The 20,751-nt window shown below is 41.1% G+C and overlaps 1 protein-coding gene across 24 annotated transcripts in view; it reads right to left on the minus strand.

Annotated features, from left to right (window-relative positions):
• Nucleotides 1-20,751, minus strand: part of DTNB (dystrobrevin beta) — a 266,778-nt gene that overhangs the window by 69,921 nt on the left and 176,106 nt on the right. For 23 of the 24 annotated variants that reach the window (XR_008618857.1, XR_008618870.1, XR_008618868.1 and 20 more), the window contains exon 10: nt 9,342-9,419. Coding sequence is in view for 4 of the 24 variants with exons in the window: in XM_055089074.1 (XP_054945049.1) it covers nt 9,342-9,419 (78 nt within the window). In the remaining 20 variants the exon portion in view is untranslated. Of the gene's footprint in view, nt 1-9,341; nt 9,420-20,751 lie in introns of those variants that run through there. The other variant, XM_028496878.1, reaches the window with a different exon arrangement.

The raw sequence follows: 20,751 nt of genomic DNA on the forward strand, positions 1-20,751 counted from the left end.
AATCAACGATTCTGAAACTGCTATACACGCTACTAGAACTGACCGAGTAAGTAAACAGATGGTGACTGACGGGAGTCAGCCTTCTCAGTGTTAAAGAGGGAAGTTACAGCTAACCAAGAGGGGACAGCGGGAGTGAGCCAGGTGCTACTGCATTAGAACCTGATGCTCCAGTATACCTCATGTCCTTTATTTCTCAGCCCTTAATGAAACAAGCAGGCAATATTATAAGATGCTACGTGCTTCAAATAACTGAAGAAGAAAATCTCTTTCCTAGCAGAAGAAGTGCTAATAAGAGGCAAGCAGCAGCAAGATTTGGAGAAAAGGAATAGGTTTCTGGATAAAGCCTGGTGAGTCCTTGCCCTCAGGGAGCTAAGAGTCCAGAAAGGCATGGAACAAATAGGTAATTACAACAGTGTGATATGTACAAGATGTTACAGACCACAGAAGATGAACACTTAATCTAGTTTTAGGATTTAGGGAAGGCTTCCTGGAAGGGCTGAAGCTAAGTTAAGAAGGCAGAATTAGATGACAAGGAGAGGGGAATAACAGGAAAAAGGATGGGAAGCACCAAGGTGGAAGCAGCATATGCAGAAACCTGCTTGGGGAACTGTGAGTGATTAAGTAATTCCGAGTGTAGATGCCAAGTAGAAAGAGTGGAATAGGTACAGCTGGAGAGGCTAGCAAGGGTCAGCTCAGAAATGAAGACTGTGGGCTTTATCCTGCAGAACTGCACTGCCACTAGCCACACGTGGCTGTTTAAATTCAAATTGACTGGGCTTCCCTGGTGGCGCAGCGGTTGAGAGTCCGCCTGCCGATGCAGGGGACACGGGTTCGTGCCCCGGTCCGGGAGGATCCCACATGCCGCGGAGCGGCTGGGCCCGTGAGCCACGGCCGCTGAGCCTGCACGTCCGGAGCCTGTGCTCTGCAACGGGAGAGGCCACAACAGTGAGAGGCCCACGTACCACAAAAAAAACAAACAAAAAAACAAAAAAAAACGAAGTGTATGCAAGGGCTTCCCTGGTGGCGCAGTGGTTGAGAATCCGCCTGCCGATGCAGGGGACACGGGTTCGTGCCCCGGTCCGGGAAGATCCCATATGCCGCGGAGCGGCTAGGCCCGTGAGCCTGCGCGTCCGGAGCCTGTGCTCCACAACGGAAGAGGCCACAGCAGTGAGAGGCCCGCGTACCGCAAAAAAAAAAAAAAAAAAAATTCACTGTGTTGCCCCAATCACATTTCAAGTGTTCAATACCCACATATGGCTAATGGCTACCATACCAGTTAGCACAAAACATATCCATGCTCTTGGACAGCAATGCAGAAAGGAAGAGCCACTGGAGATTTTTATCCAGGAGAGTAACATACTCAGACCTGCATTTCAGAAAAATCCCTTTGGTTGCAAGGACAAGACTGGATTGGTGGGGAGTACACTGGAGGTTTCCTAATAAGATCCAGGAAAAGGTAAGACCTTTTACTACAGCACTGATTGTTTTAAATGTCTGCTTATTAAAAGAAGTTGAAGTATTTTAATAATTTGATGTTAAAAGGAATAAAAAAACCATGTAGGTCTAAGCCAGATCAGCACAGGAATCTGAGCACTGCTATAGGAATTTCCATCATGTGCGCAAGCTCATGGAGCATCCCATCATTAGAAAGCAGCGCACTGCACCAAGTCAGCTGAGAGAGAGAGAGAGAGAGAGAGAGAGAGAGAGAGAGAGAGAGAGAGAGAGAGAGAGAGGCTGTGTGTGTGTGTGTAAGTTCTACTGGTCATTTGTTAGATCTCAGGACTGGTCTGCCCTTTGCTAGCATGAAACCAAGGTAGCTGGAAGTATCTGGATGACAAGAACTCATGCTATGGTCTGGTTCCCTGGTGTCCCACAGGCACCTCTAACTCAACATAACTCTGCTATCTTCCTCCCAAAATCTTCCTCCTGTGTTTTAACCAAAGGTACCTAACTCAAGCCAGAAAGAGCACCCCAGCATCCAAAATCTACAGAGCCTGTCTTCACTCCCAGGATCCCTCAGGCATCTCAATCCAAGCATGACAACACTCAACTCACCATCTTTCTCTGCAAGCCTGTTCTTTCTTCCCCTCTGCTTTGCTGACAGCCCATAATAGACCTGATTGTTGCTCACATTTAGGATCTCAAGCCTCAGTCCAACAAGAGGAGGAAACTATTCAAATTAAGGTTTTGAAGTATGGAATTGGAAATAAGCTTTTAGTCCGTACTGACCTGAGTTAGAACTGCTGAAGGGTTTACCTTAAATGCTTGAATGGAAATGGAATTTAATCCCAACCCAGAAGCAGTTGAAAATTGGCAGGCTGCCCAGGCCATCAGACAAACTTTGGAAATCTGCCAACACTGAGACCCTGCGGTTCCATAAGATTATGTGTTAATTTTCAATTACTCTGCTTTTCTGTCTTTCAAAAAAAAAAAAAAAAAAAGATTGGAGAAAAAAATAATTCCTGAGTTGCCTTGGAGAGGTTCTCACGAAGAATTCACACAAGGTAGTTGTTTCATGGCCATGCTGAAAACCTCATTAGCTCTTGCTTTTCAACCAAACTCTATTTTTCTCATTTCACAGAAAGAAAGACAATCAGTGGCCTGAGTCCACATATGAATAGTTTCTGCCTTGACCAATTTCATTTTGCCTCTTTTCTCAGTTTCCCCACACCTCTGTTGTTTTCAGTCTGAAAAAGCAGCATGCTGTGGCTTTTGTCATTCCACTGTTTTCTGCAGATAACAAGATAAACTTTTTACCTTGGCACCCAGGCAAAAAGCCATTTTAACAACCCACCTCTTAACTTGGTCATGTTTCTACAGCTCAGAAATAGTACTTATACTGTAGCATCTTCTGGTCTTTAAAAACCGCTTTTCCTTCTTGTGAAGTATGTATTAAAGTAAAAAAGTTCTGATAAAATCTTGCCTTTACTTAAGATTCCTCACAATTGGTGGCTTACTCAGGGTCTGTGGCTCTCATATTTACCTGTTACCACCCAGAGATGGTGTTATGTCCCAACACAATCACCTTCATAAACTGAACAGAATAGAAAGAATTATTTAACCCTTGAGAAAAACAAAAATGAGGTGGTAAAGGAAAAAAGGTCTCCTGAAACAAATCCATGCAAATGGAAGTGTGATGTAACATACTTACACATGCAATTTTTTGTCAGAAACCACCTGAAAAAGAAGCTTATACCTACATGTCTCCTCAGCATCTCTACCTTCTCCAGGGGCAGCACACCCTCCCGCTTTTTTGTGAACTGACCCCCACCCATTCAACCATGTTATTCTAGGTAGGACCACTGAACAGAAAACCCCAGGGTGGGTAACATGATCCAAGATGGATCAAACAGAACTTTCACTGAGAGTTTTCAAATTGGATCCACATAGGGTAATGAGGTTACAAAATGTGAACACATGGGTCTTTTGGCTTTGTTCCCTGCTGCGTGAGAAGGTAGTTACCTTAGGAAAGAAGGAGCAGATGTGTAGTAGAGAGCAGAAAGGAGCATGGGCAGGGGGTGGGTTGGGGGGAAACACCTACATGAGTTAGAGTTCCCCTTGCTCTGTCATCCGGGAGGCCCAGCCACATACCCGCTGCTTTGCCCACAGTCTGGTTACAAAAACAAAAAATCTTCTCATTTTCCCTAAGCCAATTCACACTGAGCTTCTGTTACTTAACAGCCAAGAGTTCTGACCAAAATAGAAACTAATACTAGGAGTGGGGTGTAACACTGGAACTAGCTAAGTCAAGTTGAGGTGTCGATGGTAGCAAAACTCTCCATCCCAGGGAGGGAATACATCAATCTTTGCTATACGGCTATAGAGCAAAGCCACTGGTTAAATTGTAATCTCTGGGATCCTGGGACTTAGATCTTGTGCCCCTTCTGGCTGGAGTCCCAGGCACTTTGAGAGGAATAACAGGATGCAATAGTGATCTCTTGAAGTCTTTAATATGATATTTCAAGGGAAAGAGATGCGTTGTCTGGAAGCCAGTTGCCTCAGCCCACTAAGGTGAGATAATTAAGACAACTAGGGTTTTTATGGGGGTTGTATTATTCCAGAAACCACAAACATAAATCTCAGCTCTGGCAGGGTGGGGTAGGGGTAGAGGCCCAGTTATGTAGGCAATCTGAGACTGAGACTGTAAGTGCTTCTTAAACAGACTATCAGCTGTCGTTCTGTATCCCTCCCTCAGAGCCTTCTAATTCCCGGCGGGGGGGGTGCTTTCCTCCGGGTTTCTCTGTTGGCTTAGGTTTTAATTCTCTCCAGTTTGGAAAATCAGTTACCACTCATCCACCTGCTTTGCTGCTTCCAAAATGTTGCTATTGTCTTCTTGTCCATTTTTCTCTGTTGTTGGTTTCTACTAAAGAAAATGTCTCGACTGTCACTTTCATGGTGTTTCAGGGGGAAACAGGCAAATGTGGCTTAATATACCATGTTTTCTGTTACTTCCCTTTTCTCCCTTCTCTAAAATGCAATTATCCTATTTTCAGATCTCTACTTTTGTAGAGCTGTGAGTTGTAGAGATGTGTGAGTTCTTAAAACTTATAATTTGGTCCATGGTAGAATGGGTTAATGAATCACAAAAGATGTACCTAGACCTGATCCTGACAAATGGACATGACCTAGATATCGGGGACCCAGTGCTGTCTGCAGGAGGTGGATAAGACTCCTGGGAAAGGCAAGTGTGCATTTGCAGTCATACTGCTGCATTGTCTGAGGAGGAAAGCTCTGGAAGTGGAAACGTGCATGGGAAGGGGTATGTGTGTGTGCATGTACACACTGTGCACACATCTGTGTGCTTGGTAGCAAAACAGTGCTCTGCCGACAAAGCCTGTTATTTTTCTTTCCCAGGATCTCTCCTGTTCTTGACGGTAGAACCTTCTTTTGGGGAGATGCTCCTCCCTCTATTCTGATGATACAGGTCTAATGAGTGTGGCTTATCACACAGACACAAGGATGGGCAGTAATGCCATCCAGGACAATAAGAATCCTTTCTTGGAGTTTTCTAATCCTAGGGAGGAAAAGCACAACCTCTTGAGTGACAAGGCTGTAGATGTGAGTGAAGCCATTGGCATCTTGAGAGGTGGCTGTTCTGTAGGAGAAGGGAATGAAGACAGCACACTGAGAGAAGCCGAGAGATGGAGAAGCCACAGGTGGACATCCTGGTGGCAGTTCAGTTGCTTTGTGATCTATGGACACTTCTGCCCCTCCCTTCTGCTTTTGCCCTTGTCTGTGGGTTTGTGCCTTTTATTTTCTTCTTTATTTTTTTATTGTGGTAAGAACACATAAGATCTACTCTCTTAACAAATTTTAAAGTGTATGTTAGAGTATTTTTAAGTATAAGCACAAGGTTGTACACCAGACCTTTGGAACTTTTTCATCGTGCTTAACTGGGTTTGTACTTTTAAAAGTTAGATTTTAATACCTGAAGTTAAAAGAATTAAAACCACTATACCAATCAAATGCACAAAGCCAAAAGTTTCACACTGGAGGTTTTTGTTGCTGCCAACCTTATATGAAATGCCCACAGAATTGTAAACATTTATATGTGTATAAATAATTAAAGCCAAAGCTTTAGAAGACATTAAAAATATTAGCATCATTTTTCATACTGGTCTGAATGTAAGGTATGACTTAAAATAGTACAATAGTACAGAGCATAATAACATAGTCACACTCTGAACCCTGGGGAAGAAGAGGGACAGAAGCAAGCCTTGGAGGAAGTCGGATAGTGGAGGGACATTTTAAGTCTCTGTTTTAAAGTTTTGAAAGTTTGTTTGTTTTTATGTGTACTGTTCTGATTCTTTAACAGAAAGCAAATTTCCAGAAACTACTTAGTCTAAGACAAAGCTGAAATTTCTTTTCAACTGCAGAAATGTCAATAAAAATATTACAGAGGGCAAATCCCTAGAGTGGAACCTTTCAGGAACATAATTTAACAGTTTCTCACATGATTGCCTGCATCTTTGCCATTTATAAGGTTTTCTTCTGTACAAAGTAACCATTACATTTGAGATCATCTTTTATTTGGACTAATCAAGTATTGTTTTTCACCACTGGGGTTACCATTTTTTTAAAAAATTTATTTATTTATTTGATTGCACCAGGTCTTAGTTGAGGCAGGTGGGCTCCTTAGTTGCAGCTTGCTGGCTCCTTAGCTGTGGCACGTGGGCTCCTTAGTTGCAGCAGGTGGGCTTCCTTAGCTGCGGCTTGCCGGCTCCTGAGCTGCAGCACATGGGCTCCTTAGTTGTGGCAGGTGGGCTCCCTTAGTTGTGGCTCCAGGGCTCTTTAGTTGCGGCTTGCCAGCTCTTAGTTGTGGCAGGTGGGCTCCTTAGTTGCAGCTCACTGATTCCTTAGTTGTGGCACACGGGCTCCTTAGTTATAGCATGCGAACTCTTAGTTGTGGCATGCATGTGGGATCTAGTTCCCTGACCAGGGATTGAACCTGGGCCCCCTGCATTGGGAGCATGGAGTCTTATCCACTGAGCCACCAGGGAAGCCCCGGGTTATCACTAGTTTTAAATGCACAGCTTATCAAAAAGTTAGAAACTGGAGCTCTTAACTTTTCCTGCATTTTTATTAATGTGCATGTTCTTGTCTGATTCAGTGATTTATGTCTTATGCTGAGTTCTAAAGAAAACCTCTTATTTCTGGAGAGTAGCTTTGTGCCCCTTGAGAATTCTCTGCCCCAGCAGAGGAAGGATCTATGACTGGGATGACGTGCTGGGTTCCTGGCTTTCATCAGACTCTGGAGACAAAGGTCTGACGACATTCAGAGGAGAAAATAAAAACTGATCAGTCCTCGAGGAAGTAAATAGGATACTACCTGAAATTTATACCATTTAGAAACTGGGGCCATGAAGAGCCAAATCTATGAATTACGCAATTCATGTCCATATGTTCTATCATATTCTCATCCTGAAAATAAATGAAATCTCCTAAAATTCTAAGGACAATATTGTTAGGACAGGGGCATCACGTTCCCATGTAGCCTCTCCTCCAGCAACTACTCTTCTTGGTAAGTTACAGAGCTCCGCCTTGGTTTTGGTCTCCTAAGGGCTCTGGCTACGCTTGGTCCGCTGGTCAGCCCATGGAGAGTCTGTGACAACCACCTCTAGCGTTGACTGGGCCTACCTAGAAAGAGATGCTAGCTGAAATGCTGACTTTAAAATAAAATCTTAACCCAGACTATACTATATTATCTGAAACAACTTTCAGAAATGGTAGATATTTTGTGACTGACAATTACAGCTGGCCACTGACTACTGAGCTGGGGCTTCATACAGCAACATCAAGCCTAAAGGTTAGTAGGCCTTCTAGAGAGGAGGTGTGATGACGACTGCTCCCAAGTCCCTTCTTTTAGTCTTCTCAAGCAGTAAAACATCATCCAGAAATATGTACTCCCTCCAACAGCCTCTAGGAGCTACATTCAGCTGTGGTCACTGAATGCATGGTGCCCTTGATCACCATGCACTTAGGGCCCTCAGGGACTCAGGTGACTCAAAGTGACAAAAGTAGTTAATGAAGACAACTCAGGTGAAGTGAAACCCTAATAGATGGCATTGCTAAAACTAACACAAAACCTACAAGCTGACTTCCTTCAATAATCTACCTTGTCTTCCTAGTTTTGAAACAGAAACATTCCTGAGTTGATATTTAGATTCTAGGTCTGGGTCTGAATGCTATGGGTGTTTAACATAAAAAGTTAAGGCCAGCAAGGGTGGTTGTAAAATCTAGGCAGGTGGGAGAGGTTTAATTGCTTTGTACTCTTTCATAAGCCTCTGCTCTTCCTTGAGAGGGCATTAGCCATACATTATTCTCTCTTCCCCACCTGTTCTCTCATTACAGTTTACTTCCTAAATAATGACAACAGTATGTTACATTCTCACATAAACCCCACAACATACATACTATTATTCTCCACATTCTACAGATAAATCAACAAAGAAAAGAATCTTGTTCAAGGTCAGGTGACAGCCAGGATTCAAATGCAGTCTGGCTCAGAAGTCTGTGCTCAGTACAGACCGTGCTCATACCACTCAATTCTGCCCAAAAGAAGCGGCTCGGCTATTGTGCTGCTAGTAGTGTCCCAACAAGGCTGCGGACAAGTACTCTCACCTGGTCAGGGTCTTGAGTCTCCACGTGGATAACGCTGTATTATCAAGTCACTCTCATTTGTTAAGTCCCTAAATCCTCTATTCCAGGGTGGAGGATTCCTATAGTTTACTCCTTTGCTTCTAAGGCTATTTCCCAAATCTGCCTGATGATAAGAATCACCTGGAATACTTGTTAAAAGTGTAGCTTCCCAGGATCTCAGGATCCACGGGGTCTGATGTGATCTCAGAAATGTGTATGTTTAGCAAGTGACCCGGGTGATTCTTCTCATCACTCAAGTTTGGGAAATATTGCCCCAGGAGTCTTACCCAATGGAACAAACATAGCTGATCTTAAGTATTATGTATTATATATATTAAGTCAAAGTATTATTAAGTAAATGACATTTCTATAGCTAAATTGATCCAAAGCAATAGGTACATATGGTTTTCTTCCGGTTTGCAGTACAAAGTGCTTTTCTTCAGGAACGACTTGGGGAGTGGGTTGGAATGTCTTCATTCTTTTGTTTTGTTTTTTTGGTCTTTTTTGAGTGATGATTGTTAGAAAGAATTATTTAATGGTTGTGCCCTTGAGGGACTTTCTGCATTGCTCTGGTGACGGAACAGCTTAAATCAGACAGAAAGTAAAACCATTTCATACAGATCGTTTAAGTCCTGCCTAAGAGAATTCTGGAGAAGAGTAAACTAAATAAAGAGGAGAAAGGAGTAGACTGTTCTAGTTCCTTGAAGGACCCTAAGGAAACTCCCTGTATAACTAAGAGAGGGACTCAGGCTTTTCAGCTTAAATGTTTATGAATTCTATGTAGAATGACTTAGAATATAAGGAATTAGCTCAATTTACAGAGTCAAATCAGGAAGCAGAAATGATCTTTGATGCTTCAAGAGCTCTAATGCAAAACTGTTGAAATTCGTGCTCATCAAAATATTGTTTGATGTTAAAAAAAGAGACCTCAAACATGCCTAATCTGCTTTGACACTATGTTCACTGCTTGTCACAAATGGAGAGCTTCCACCTCAGGCACCACTCCAAAGCAGCCTCCTTCAGTTGCTATATTTATAAGTTAGTAGGGAAAAAAAGGAAGATAAAAAGTCAAAAATAATATAAAAAGACAGTCAAAGGAGGGGAGGAAAGCCAGTCCTTTCTGCCCTGTGGAATGCTCTGCTTCCCAGGCCAGAGGCCAGTACCCAACTGTGAGCGGCAACTGCCGCACAAGCATCACGTACCTCTTGGTGGGGGTGGGCGCCCCGGAGGACATGTGGCTCACCATGGTGTCATTCACATTCGTTAGAGGGCGAGGAGGACTGAAAAGAAAAGACATTGACATTATATTAATAATTACCAGTGAGACTAGGGGAAACAAATGAAAAAGTGATAAGGGCAAAGGACCAACTATCATTCCTGATAAGCACAGTGGGAGCCATAGGGAGTGGGGGTAGAAATGGACACTTTCGACCTAAGTAAACTCAACAAGAAGGTCCTCTCGCACAAAGCCAAAGGACCCCAGAGCCATGTGCTCCCCGGACAGGAGCAACGAACTGTACCCACACGGCTACAGGGATATAACTCCAGTGGCTCTTGTTTTACAGTTTTAGCACACAAGAATCTGCATTCTGCATTTCAGTTGTTTACAGGATCGCTAGGTGTGTGGCATCTGTGGTGTGTTACAAAGGCCAAAACAGCAAAACATGCATGTTTTTCCTGAGATTTGGTTAGAGCTCACTGTCTTCCCTCAGATTTAGTTTGTATACTTTTCACCGAAACAATTAAACTGTTAAATACTAAGTTCTTTTATTAATCCTTTACTAGAATCTTAACAATGAGTTCATACCTGTACTCTGGTTAGAAGGTTTTCTTTCATAAACTAATCCAAATTTAAATTTGAAGTAAGCATTTTTGATAACTTGTCTTTAGAGGCTGGTTTTCTGGACTCAAGGTCTCTTTCTTCCTCTTGTGAGAGTCTTGAATGAACAACTCCAAAATTATCAAAAAGAATCTGTGATTCTGCCTTTCAGCCATTCTTCAGCCCCTCTCCTTCCCCACCAGGTTCAGTTACAAAGGGCTTCTGTCTTGCACTTGGAACCACATGACTATTGCTAAATATTCCTCCTGGGAAATCTCTCACTTCCTCTCCTAAACTGAAAGAAGTACTTTTCAGAGAAATTTGTCCATCAAAAGCAGAACCGTGAAACAGAAAAGTCCTTCTCTCATATTTAAGTGTTTGGGAACTACCTCCTGGCTCCTCCTTATCTCTAAGAGCTGAGTTAACTATGAAATTGTTTTTTAGAGGTTATACTCAGCAAGTCCTGGTGAACATTAAGGGACCAGAACCTTTATTGTTTTGGCAGGGTTCATAGTCCATTCAAACACAGGCTCAAGGGAAAATTTTCAGGCAGATCCAATGTACTTAGAGAAAAGTTTAAGAGGGATGGATGGATGGGTCGTCCTCTACATCTATCTATCTCTACCCTCCTTTTTAAAAAAAACCAACTTCACTTCTGGGTAGGGAAATATTTTTAATGATTTCTCATTTAATGGAGAGGATCAAAGATGGGAAGTAATTTGCAGGGAATCGATTTAGGTCTCTTGATTTTTAAGCCACAGCAGTATGCTTATTGTCACACATTCCTCCCTTCGTGTGACAAAGTAAGACACTCAGAATTGAAATATGCCTTTCTAGGCTAGAATTCAATTCCATGTTATTTATCTCACTACCTACTTTCCAGGCAGCTATCCAATTTTGCCTCCAAACTTTCAAGCCTAAAGGTAGTGCTCTGCTGAGATATAATCAATTAATCAATTGTTTTAGGTTGATCAGTAACAGAAGTGAACACAGAAACTAGCTTCATTTTAGCTCTAAATTTATATTTTTGCCTCTGATTCTTTTAAATCCATTGTCCAAAGGGAACAAGGGGACAATTCCTATGAAAGAAACAAATCCAGCATCATAACTTTTCATACAGAAGGCACCAGAAACATTCTGGTCCTGCAAACACAATGGCCTTCGCTTCTTTAATATACTATTATTATCAACCCATTTCCAAAACAAGATAAGGACATGTTCATGTTGATTTCAGAACTTATGTAGTTACCCAGTATATTTCAATATTGAAGATATTACTGCATTCAATTTCCTTTCTGACATTCTCCAAGGAAAAATGACAATCGGAAGAAAAAGTTTTTTAATTCCCTAAGCGTGGATCCATGTGATAAAATCTCATGATTTGTAGCATTTTGTTTGGTCTGATGCCACAGAAGTCTTTAACAATTATCTCTATCTCTTGGTAGACATCACGATCAATTATTCTCTTACAGCACACATATCAAAGCCTCTTCTCTAATACTCAAAACCAGACAGTAATGATTACATTGTAAGTTGTAAACTAATCATAACTGCGCCCAAATTTCATACCATTTCTGAACTCCTAATGTTTTGTTAGGGAAATAGGTATGTGTTTATAGTCCAAGATGAAAGAGGCATCTGAAAACTTAAAGGGGCTCTTTCCTGTAGAATCTACCACTAGGCCCACAATTCACTGTGAAAGCCAACAGCTCAGATGTGGTCTTAGGAGATGTAATACACCAAAAATGACTTCTGGCTTAAGAAAAAAAAAGAATGCTTCTAGGTGTGAAGCAGACATTAATCAGACATTAATGGTACCAGTTACAGAAACTTACAAAGCAGTAGAATTGACACAACTCACCACATCAGTTTTGTTGATCTTTAACATTCAAAACCTGCTGAATACCTTGAACATGTCACCAGATGTTCTATATCTTCCTTTGGTGAAGATCTCAGCAAGGTATTGTTAGACACTAATGAGCCCCATGATACCCAAGTGACCACCAACCATCACTTGGTACAGAGATTTGAGAGGTTCCTTTTGTTAATAAGACAGGCCAATTTTTTGGATGAAGAGATAGAAACAGATGAATGATCTAGACAGAAAGTAATTTGCTAGTTAGAAAAGGTAGGTATAAAAAGAAGACTTAGAATTTGTTAATTCTTTTTTTTTAATACATTTTTTTAGAATTTGCTAATTTTTTTTTCTTTCGTTTTTTTTTTTGGCGGTGCCACGAGGCTTGTGGGATCTTAGCTCCCCAACCAGGGACTGAACCTGAGCCACTGGCAGTGAAAAGCGCCAAGTCTTAACCACTGGACCGCCAGGGAATTCCCAAGAGAATTTGTTAATTTCTTAATCAAAAGGAAAGAGGCATGCCACCTGGGTGCCTACTCATACAAGATAAGTAGGACTATCTTTATCTTAATAACCTAACTATATGTATGTAAACAAATCATCACAATTCAAAGTAATGAGAGCAGCAACACAAGCACACACAAAGTGCTGTGGAGTCACAGATGAAGAGCTGGTACTCCTGCCTGGAAGAACAAGGGGTATAGTCTGGTGTAAGTCACATTGAGGAGAGAGTTTTCCAGATATAGAAAAAAGTTAAGGGCAACTTAGAAGAAATGGTATGGAAAAAGGCACAAAAATCCAAAAGTACATGGCATATTTGGGTATAACTTATTGGGCTAGACTCAAAGGTCTTGGGAGGGGAGTAGTTGAAAATGCATCCGGAAAGGGAGATGAGGGCCCGGATGTGAATGACACCTGTTCTATCACAAGCGAAGAAGTTTGGACTTTATACTGTAGGCAGTGGGGGAAGCATTAGAACTTTTTAAGCCAAAGGATGATGTGACTATGGCAGGCTTTTGAAATGATAACTCCAGAAGCTTGTAAAATATTGGTTTTAATCCAGGTGTGCACTGGAATCATCCGGGAAGTTTTTTATATAATGAGATATCCAAGCTCTACCCTCAATTTAGTTAATCTGAATCTCTAGGGGCAAGAGGACTCTTTTTAATGTACACCCCCATTTAAAAATCATTTATGTGGAAGAGGTTTGGAAGGAGGAGGGAATGGAAGCTGGGACTTCAATGAAGAGGTTATGGCAATTGTCCAGATCAGTGATTATGAGGGTGGACAGTGGTAGTTAAGATGGGGAACAGACAAAAGGGAAAACACTGTGGAGGTAATATGGGCAAGATGTGGTGACAGATTAAGTACAGACGGTTAGTGAATAAAGAATAACTGAGATTTTTACCTCGACTACTGGGTAGATAGTGATAACATATCCAAACTAGGGAACACAGGAGTAGGAAACAGGATTTGGTGTTGGACTGGTGGGAGTAGAGAGAATGAGCAGGAAGGTAAGGGTGAACCGATTTCAGTTGTGAAGTCGCTGACTCTGAAGTGGCATTGGTAAGCACAGGTAAATGATATCTTACCTGTATCTTCCAAGCAGTTGGAAATAAGAGAATGGAAGCCAGGTGAGATGTCAAGTTTGAAAATATTTGAGTGTCATCATTTAAGTTGTAGCTGTTCATTTGAATACTCTGATCATTATAAAGATGCATTTTAATTTACTTTTTTTAGGTGGAGCAGGATAAGTTTGGGAAAATATCCAGTAATAGGGTGGCTTAGATAATAGGTATAGAGCTTCTGGTTACTAGTTAGACAAAACTCCTATTAGAAGGGCAGAGTCAAGATGGCAGTGTGGGAAGACACCGAGTTAGAGTCTCCCCACAACTAGGGTGACTGCCGGCTGCTGGTGGAAAACCCTGACGCCCAAGGAGACTGGAGGAACCCCCAAGTGAACCGGTAGGACTTTGGGGAACAGAGTAGGGAGGAGAAGTAGAGGCCAAACAGGATCGGCGTCCCCTGAGGCCAAGGAGATCAGGAGAGGCAGGCGGGAGGGGCCCTCCGGGAGCAGAGGGCAATCACGCGGCCCACTGGGCCTGGGGGGGCCTGCTGAGCTCCCAGGCCAGTCCCCTGCCCTCCAAGGCCCACCCCCCATCCCCCCGCCCCGGCCACATTGGTCCTGGGGACATAGGAGGGAGGCTGGGGAGATCAGAAGAGGCAGGCAGGAGGGGCCCTCCGAGAGGAATGGGAGAGGAGCAGAGGGCGACTGCTCCGCCCACTCGGGCCCAGGGAGCCTGCTAAGCTCCCAGGCTGGTCCGTTGCCCTCCAAAGCTCCCTCCAGTCCCCGTGAGTCCTGAGGGCTTAAGAGGGAGGCTGGGGAGATCAGGAGAGGCAGGAGGGAGGGGTCCTCTGGGAGGAGCGGGAGAGGAGTGGAGGGCGTTTGCCCCACCCACTAGGCCCGGGGAGCCTGCTGAGCTCCCAGGATGGTCCTCTGCCCTCCAAGGTCCCCCCACCCCCCACCCCCCCTGCTGCATTGGTCCTGGGGGCATAGGAAGAAGGTCAAGTGGAGAACAGGAGAAGCAGGTGGGAGGGGCCCTCCAGGACAGGAAGAGCTGGAGAGGAGAGGAGGGCATTTGCCCCGCCTACTCAAGCCCAGGAAGCCTGCTGGGCTCCCAGGTGAGGTCCCCTGCCCTCTGAGACCAGGGTTGGGGGGCACACCTGGGCCCCTTCTGTTCCTTGAGCCTAAGCCCCACCCCCCATAGCCCCTAGGGCCTTTTCCAGCCCTGTGGGTTCTAAGCATAGGCCCTGCCTACCACCCAAACCTCACCCTTGCTCAGGCCCCGCCCTCCACAGCCAAGGCCTCTTCCCCATTTTTTGTTTTCTCTTTTCCCTCCTCCTCTTCTTTACTGTTATGGTACCGTTGTACCTTCCAGTTGTTGATTCATCTATATTTTTATTTTTATTTCTAACATATCTGTTAGTTTCCTAGTCTAATTTTATTTTTTACTTTGTTATTGTTCTTTTTCCTTTTTTTGCCACCCCATGTGGCTTGCAGGATCTTGGTTCACGAGCCGGGGCTTGGGCCAAAGCTCCTGCGGTGGGAGCTCCATGTCGGAACCACTGGACTAACAGAGAACCTCAGACCCCAGGTAATATTCACCAGAGTGAGGTCTCATGGATGTCCTCATTTCAGCACCAAGACCCAACTCTACTCAACAGCCTACAAACTCGAGTGTTGGAAGTCTCAGGCCAAACAACCAGTAAGACAGGAACACAATCCCACTCATAAAGGGAAAAAAAAAAAAAAAAAAAAAAAAAAAAAAAAAAAGAGACGGCAAAAAAATATGTCACATATGAAGGAGCAGGGTAAAAACCTACAAGACCAAATAAATGAAGAGGAAATAGGCAATATACCTGAAAAAGAATTCTAAAAGAATTGAAGACAATCTTAAGACCTATGGGACAACACTAAATGCACCAACATTCGAATTACAGGGGTCCCAGAAGAAGAAGAGAAAAGGAAACGGTCTGAGAAAACATTTGAAGAGATTATGGTGGAAAACTTCCCTAACCTGGGAAAGGAAATAGTCACCCAAGTCCAGGAAGCACAGAGAGTCCCATACAGGATAAACCCTAGGAAAAACACACCAAGACACATACTAATCAAACTAACAAAAATTAAATTCAAAGAAAAAAAATGTATTAAATGCCCCAACCAAAGACATACACTGGCTGAATGGATACAAAAACAAGACCCATACATACACTGTCTACCAAGAGACCCACTTCAGACCTTGGGACATATACAGACTGAAGGTGAAGGGATGGAAAAAGATATTCCATGCAAATAGAAATCAAAAGAAAGCTGGAGTAGCAATACTCGTATCCGATAAAATAGACTTTAAAATAAAGACTATCACAAGAGACAAAGAAGGATACTACATGATGATTGAAGGATCAATCCAAGAAGAAGATATAACAATTATAAATGTTTATGCACCCAACATAGGAGCACCTCAATACATAAGGCAAATGCTAACAACCATGAAAGAAGAAATTGACAGTAACACAATAATAGTAGGGGACTTTAACATGCCACTTACACCAATGGACAGATCATCCAAACAGAAAATAAATAAGGAAACACAAGCTTTAAATGACACAATAGACCAGATAGATTTAATTGAGATTTATAGAACATTCCACCCAAAAGTGGCAGAATACACTTTCTTCTCAAGTGCACATGGAACATTTTCCAAGACAGATCACATCTTGGGTCACAAACCTAGCCTCGGAAAATTTAAGAAAATTGAAATCGTATCAAGTGTCTTTTCTGACCACAACACTATGAGATTGGAAATCAATTACAGGAAAAAGAAATGTAAAAAACACAAATACACGGAGGCTAAACAGTGTGCTACTAAATAAACAAGAGATCACTGAAGAAATCAAAGAAGAAATTTAAAAAATACATAGAAACAAATGACAACGGAAACACAACAACCCCAAACCTATGGGATGCAGCAAAAGCAGTTCTAAGAGGGAAGTTCACAGCAAGTCAATCTCACCTCAAGAAACTAGAAAAATCTCAAATGAACAATCTACCCCTACACTTAAAACAACTGGAGAAAGAAGAACAAAGAAAACCCAAAGCCAGTAGAAGGAAATCATAAAAATCAGAGCAGAAATAAATGAAATAGAAATGAAGAAAACAATAGCAAAGATCAGTAAAACTAAAAGCTGGTTTTTGAGAAGATAAACAAAACTGATAAACCCTTAGGCTCATCAAGAAAAAAAGGGAGAGGATGCAAATCAATAAAATTAGAAATGAAAAAGGAGGAATCACAACTGACACTACAGAAGTATAAAGGATTATAAGGGACTACTAAAAACAACTATATGCCAATAAAATGGACAACCATGAAGAAATGGACAAATTCTTGGAAAGGTACAATTTTCCAAGACTGAACCAGGAAGAATTAGAAAACATAAACAGACCTAACACAAGTAATGAAATTGAAACAGTAATTAAAAATCTTCCAACAAACAAAAGTCCAGGACCAGATGGACTGACGGGCGAATTCTATCAAACATTTAGAGAAGAGCTAACACTGACCCTTCTCAAACTCTTCCAAAAAATTGCAGAGGGAGAAACACTCCCAAATTCATTCTACGAAGCCACCATCACCCTGATACCAAAACCAGAAAAAGATATCACACACAAAAAAATTATAGACCAATATCACTGACGAACATAGATGCAAAAATCCTGAACCAATCACTAGCAAACAGAATCCAACAACACATTAAAAGGATCATACACCATGATAAAGTGGGATTTATCTCAGAGATGCAAGGATTCTTCAATATATGCAAATCAATTAATGTGATGCACCATATTAACAAATTAAGGAATAAAAACTATATGATTCTCTCAACAGATGCAGAAAAAGCTTTTGACAAAATTCAACACCCATTTATGATAAAAACTCTCCAGAAAATGGGCACAGAAGGAACCCACCTCAACATAATAAAGGCCATATATGACAAACCCACAGTGAGCATCGTACTCAATGGTGAAAAACTGAAAGCATTTCCACTGAGATCAGGAACAAGACAAGGATGTCCACTCTCACCACTCTTATGCAACATAGGTTTGGAAGTCCTAGCCATGGCAATCAGAGAAGAAAAAGAAATAAAAGGAATACAAATTGGAAAAGAAGTACAACTGTCACTGTTTGCGGATGACATGATAACTATACATAGAAAATCCTAAACATGTCACCAGAAAACTACTAGAACTAATCAATGAATTTGGTAAGGTTGCAGGATACAAAATTAATGCACAGAAATCTCTGGCACTCCTATACACCAACAACGAAGAATCAGAAAGAGAAATTAAGGAAACAATCCCATTTACCATCGCAACAACAACAACAAAAATACCTAGGAATAAACCAGCCTAAGGAGGTGAAAGACTTGTACTCAGAAAAGTATAAAACACTGATGAAAGAAATCAAAGATGACATAAACAGATGGAGAAATATACCATGTTCTTGGATTGGAAGAATCAATATTGTGAAAATTACTATACTACCCAAAGCAATCTACAGATTCTATGCAATCCCTATCAAACTACCAATGGCATCCTGCCCAGAATTAGAACAAAAAATTTCACAATTCGTATGGAAACACAAAAGACCCCGAATAGCCAAAGCAATCTTGAGAAAGAAAAATGGAGTTGGAGGAATCAGGCTCCCTGACTTCAAACTATACCACAAAGCTACAGTAATAAAGATAGCATGGTACTGGCACAAAAACAGAAATACATATCAATGGTACAGGATAGAATGCCCAGAAATAAACCCTTGCACATATGGTCACCTAATTTACAACAAGGGAGGCAAGAACATTCAATGGAGAGAGGACAGCCTCTTCAGTAAGTGGTGCTGGAAAAACTGGACAGCTACATGTAAAAGAATGAAATTAGAACACCACCTAACACCATACACAAAAATAAACTCCAAATGGACTAAAGACCTAAATGTAAGACCAGACACTATAAAGCTCTTAGAGGAAAACGTAGGAAGAACACTCTTTGACATACACCACAGTAAGGTCTTTTTTGACCCACCTCCTAGAGTAATGGAAATAAAAACAAAAATAAACAAATGGGGCTTAATTAAACTTAAAAGCTTTTGCACAGTAAAGGAAACCATAAACAAGACAAAAAGACAACCCTCAGAATGGGAGAAAATATCTGCAAATAAAACAGACAAAGGATTAATCTCCAAAATATACAAATAGCTCATGGAGCTCAATGTCAAAAAAAACCAAACAATCCAATTAAAAAATGGGCAGAAGACCTAAATAGACATTTCACCAAGGAAGACATACAGATGGCCAAGAGGCACATGAAAAGATGCTCAACATCACTAATTATCAGAGAAATGCAAATCAAAACTACAATGAGATATCACCTCACACCAGTCAGAATGGCTATTATAAAAAAACCTACAAACAATAAATGCTGGCAAGGGTGTGGTGAAAAGGGAACCCTCCTGCACTATTGGTGGGAATGTAAATTGATACAACCACTATGGAAAACAGTATGGAGGCTCCCTAAAAAACTAAAAATAGAACTATCATATGACCCAGCAATCCCACTACTGGGCATATACCCTGAGAAAACCGTAATTCAAAAAGAGTCATGTACCACAATGTTCATTGCAGCACTATTTACAACAGCCAGGACATGGAAGCAACCTAAGTGTCCATCGACAGATGAATGGATAAAGAAGATGTGGCACATATATACAATGGAATATTACTCAGCCATAAAAAGAAATGAAACTGAGTTATTTGTAGTAAGGTGGATGGACCCAGAGTCTGTCATACAGAGTGAAGTAAGTCAGAAAGAGAAAAACAAATAGCGTATTCTAGCACATATATATGCAATAAAAAAAAAATGGTACTGATGAACCTAGAGGTAGGGCAGGAATAAAGATGTAGACAAAGAGAATAGACTTGAGGGCACGGTGTGGGGAGGCGGAAGCTGGGACGAAGTGAGAGTAGCACTGACATATATACACTACCGAATGTAAAATAGCTAGTGGGAAGCGGTAGCATAGCACAGGGAGATCAGTTCAGTGCTTTGCGATGACCTAGAAGGGTGGGATAGGGAGGATGGGAGGGAGGCTCAAGAGGGAGGGGATATGGGGACATATATATGCATATGGCTGATTCACTTTGGTGTACAACAGAAACTAACACAGTATTGTGAAGCAATTATACTCTAATAAAGATCTATTAAAAAAAAACTCCTATTAGAAAGTAAAAATTTAGCTTACTATACAAGTCATTTTCGCATTACTTTTCTTATGACCAGACCACTCCAATTCATTCTGGTGGATGCTCTGGAATGCAGACTAACTTGAAATTAGAATTACTACAGAATCTCTCTTAAGGTTATTAAAGCTAGGAAGAGAAGAAGAATAACTAATCATGCCTTTAAAATCTTTCAGGACAGATTATATATAATTGTGTATTTCTTTCTTTCATTTATCAAATATTTGTTGTGTCTCTACAAAGTGGTAGGTACTGTGCCAGCTGCTGGGGATAAAAATGAAAAGGATGAAAACTGAAGTTTTATGAAGAAGAAAAATTCAGAAAAAATAATTATAATATAATGCAGTAAATATTTAATAAAAGAAAAACTGTGACATGCTATGGGGAAATATTGAGATCACCTCACCTCATAAAGAAAAAATATATTTCCAGTGTGTTAAAGAACTAAATGTAAATGTTTAATTGTACAACTCACAAGAAAACATATAAGTCTATGGACAGAGAGGATTTTCTAAGCTCAAAAGCAATGGAAAAATTAGGAAGAAAGAGACAAATTAATTCAAATGATTTAAAAATTCAGAAAAGAAAGAAAAATACAAATTTGGGGAACTATTTCAACAAATGTGACAGAGCAAGAATTAACAGCCTTAACGTACAAGGGATTCATACAAATTTATAAGAAAACTATTAAGATTGCAATTAGAAAATGGTCAAAGTGAAAATACACGTTTAAAAAGAAATACAAATAATTCAATCTGAAAATACTTTATGAAAAAGCAAAGAAATTTGTTAAAATTACAGACCATTTTCCCTTATAAAAAATAATAATGATATTTTTAAACTTTAAGGTAATCTTAAGGCTGGAGAGGATTTTTATGACACAGGCCGTTAACTGTCTATTAGGTAAGAAAGAGTGAAAGTACAAAGTTAAGCAAAATTTCTAGAAAGCAATTTGACAGTATGTCCATCAAAGATCTTTTAAAAAGTTCAAGTATTTTGACTCACTAATTCCCTTTCTAGGGATATATTCCAAGGAATTAATCAGAAATGTAAAGACAATTTTACATTTTAAAATATTTAGGAA

This window comes from Physeter macrocephalus, chromosome 12, assembly GCF_002837175.3.
Source record: "Physeter macrocephalus isolate SW-GA chromosome 12, ASM283717v5, whole genome shotgun sequence".
In the NCBI taxonomy this organism is placed as follows: Eukaryota; Metazoa; Chordata; class Mammalia; order Artiodactyla; family Physeteridae; genus Physeter; species Physeter macrocephalus.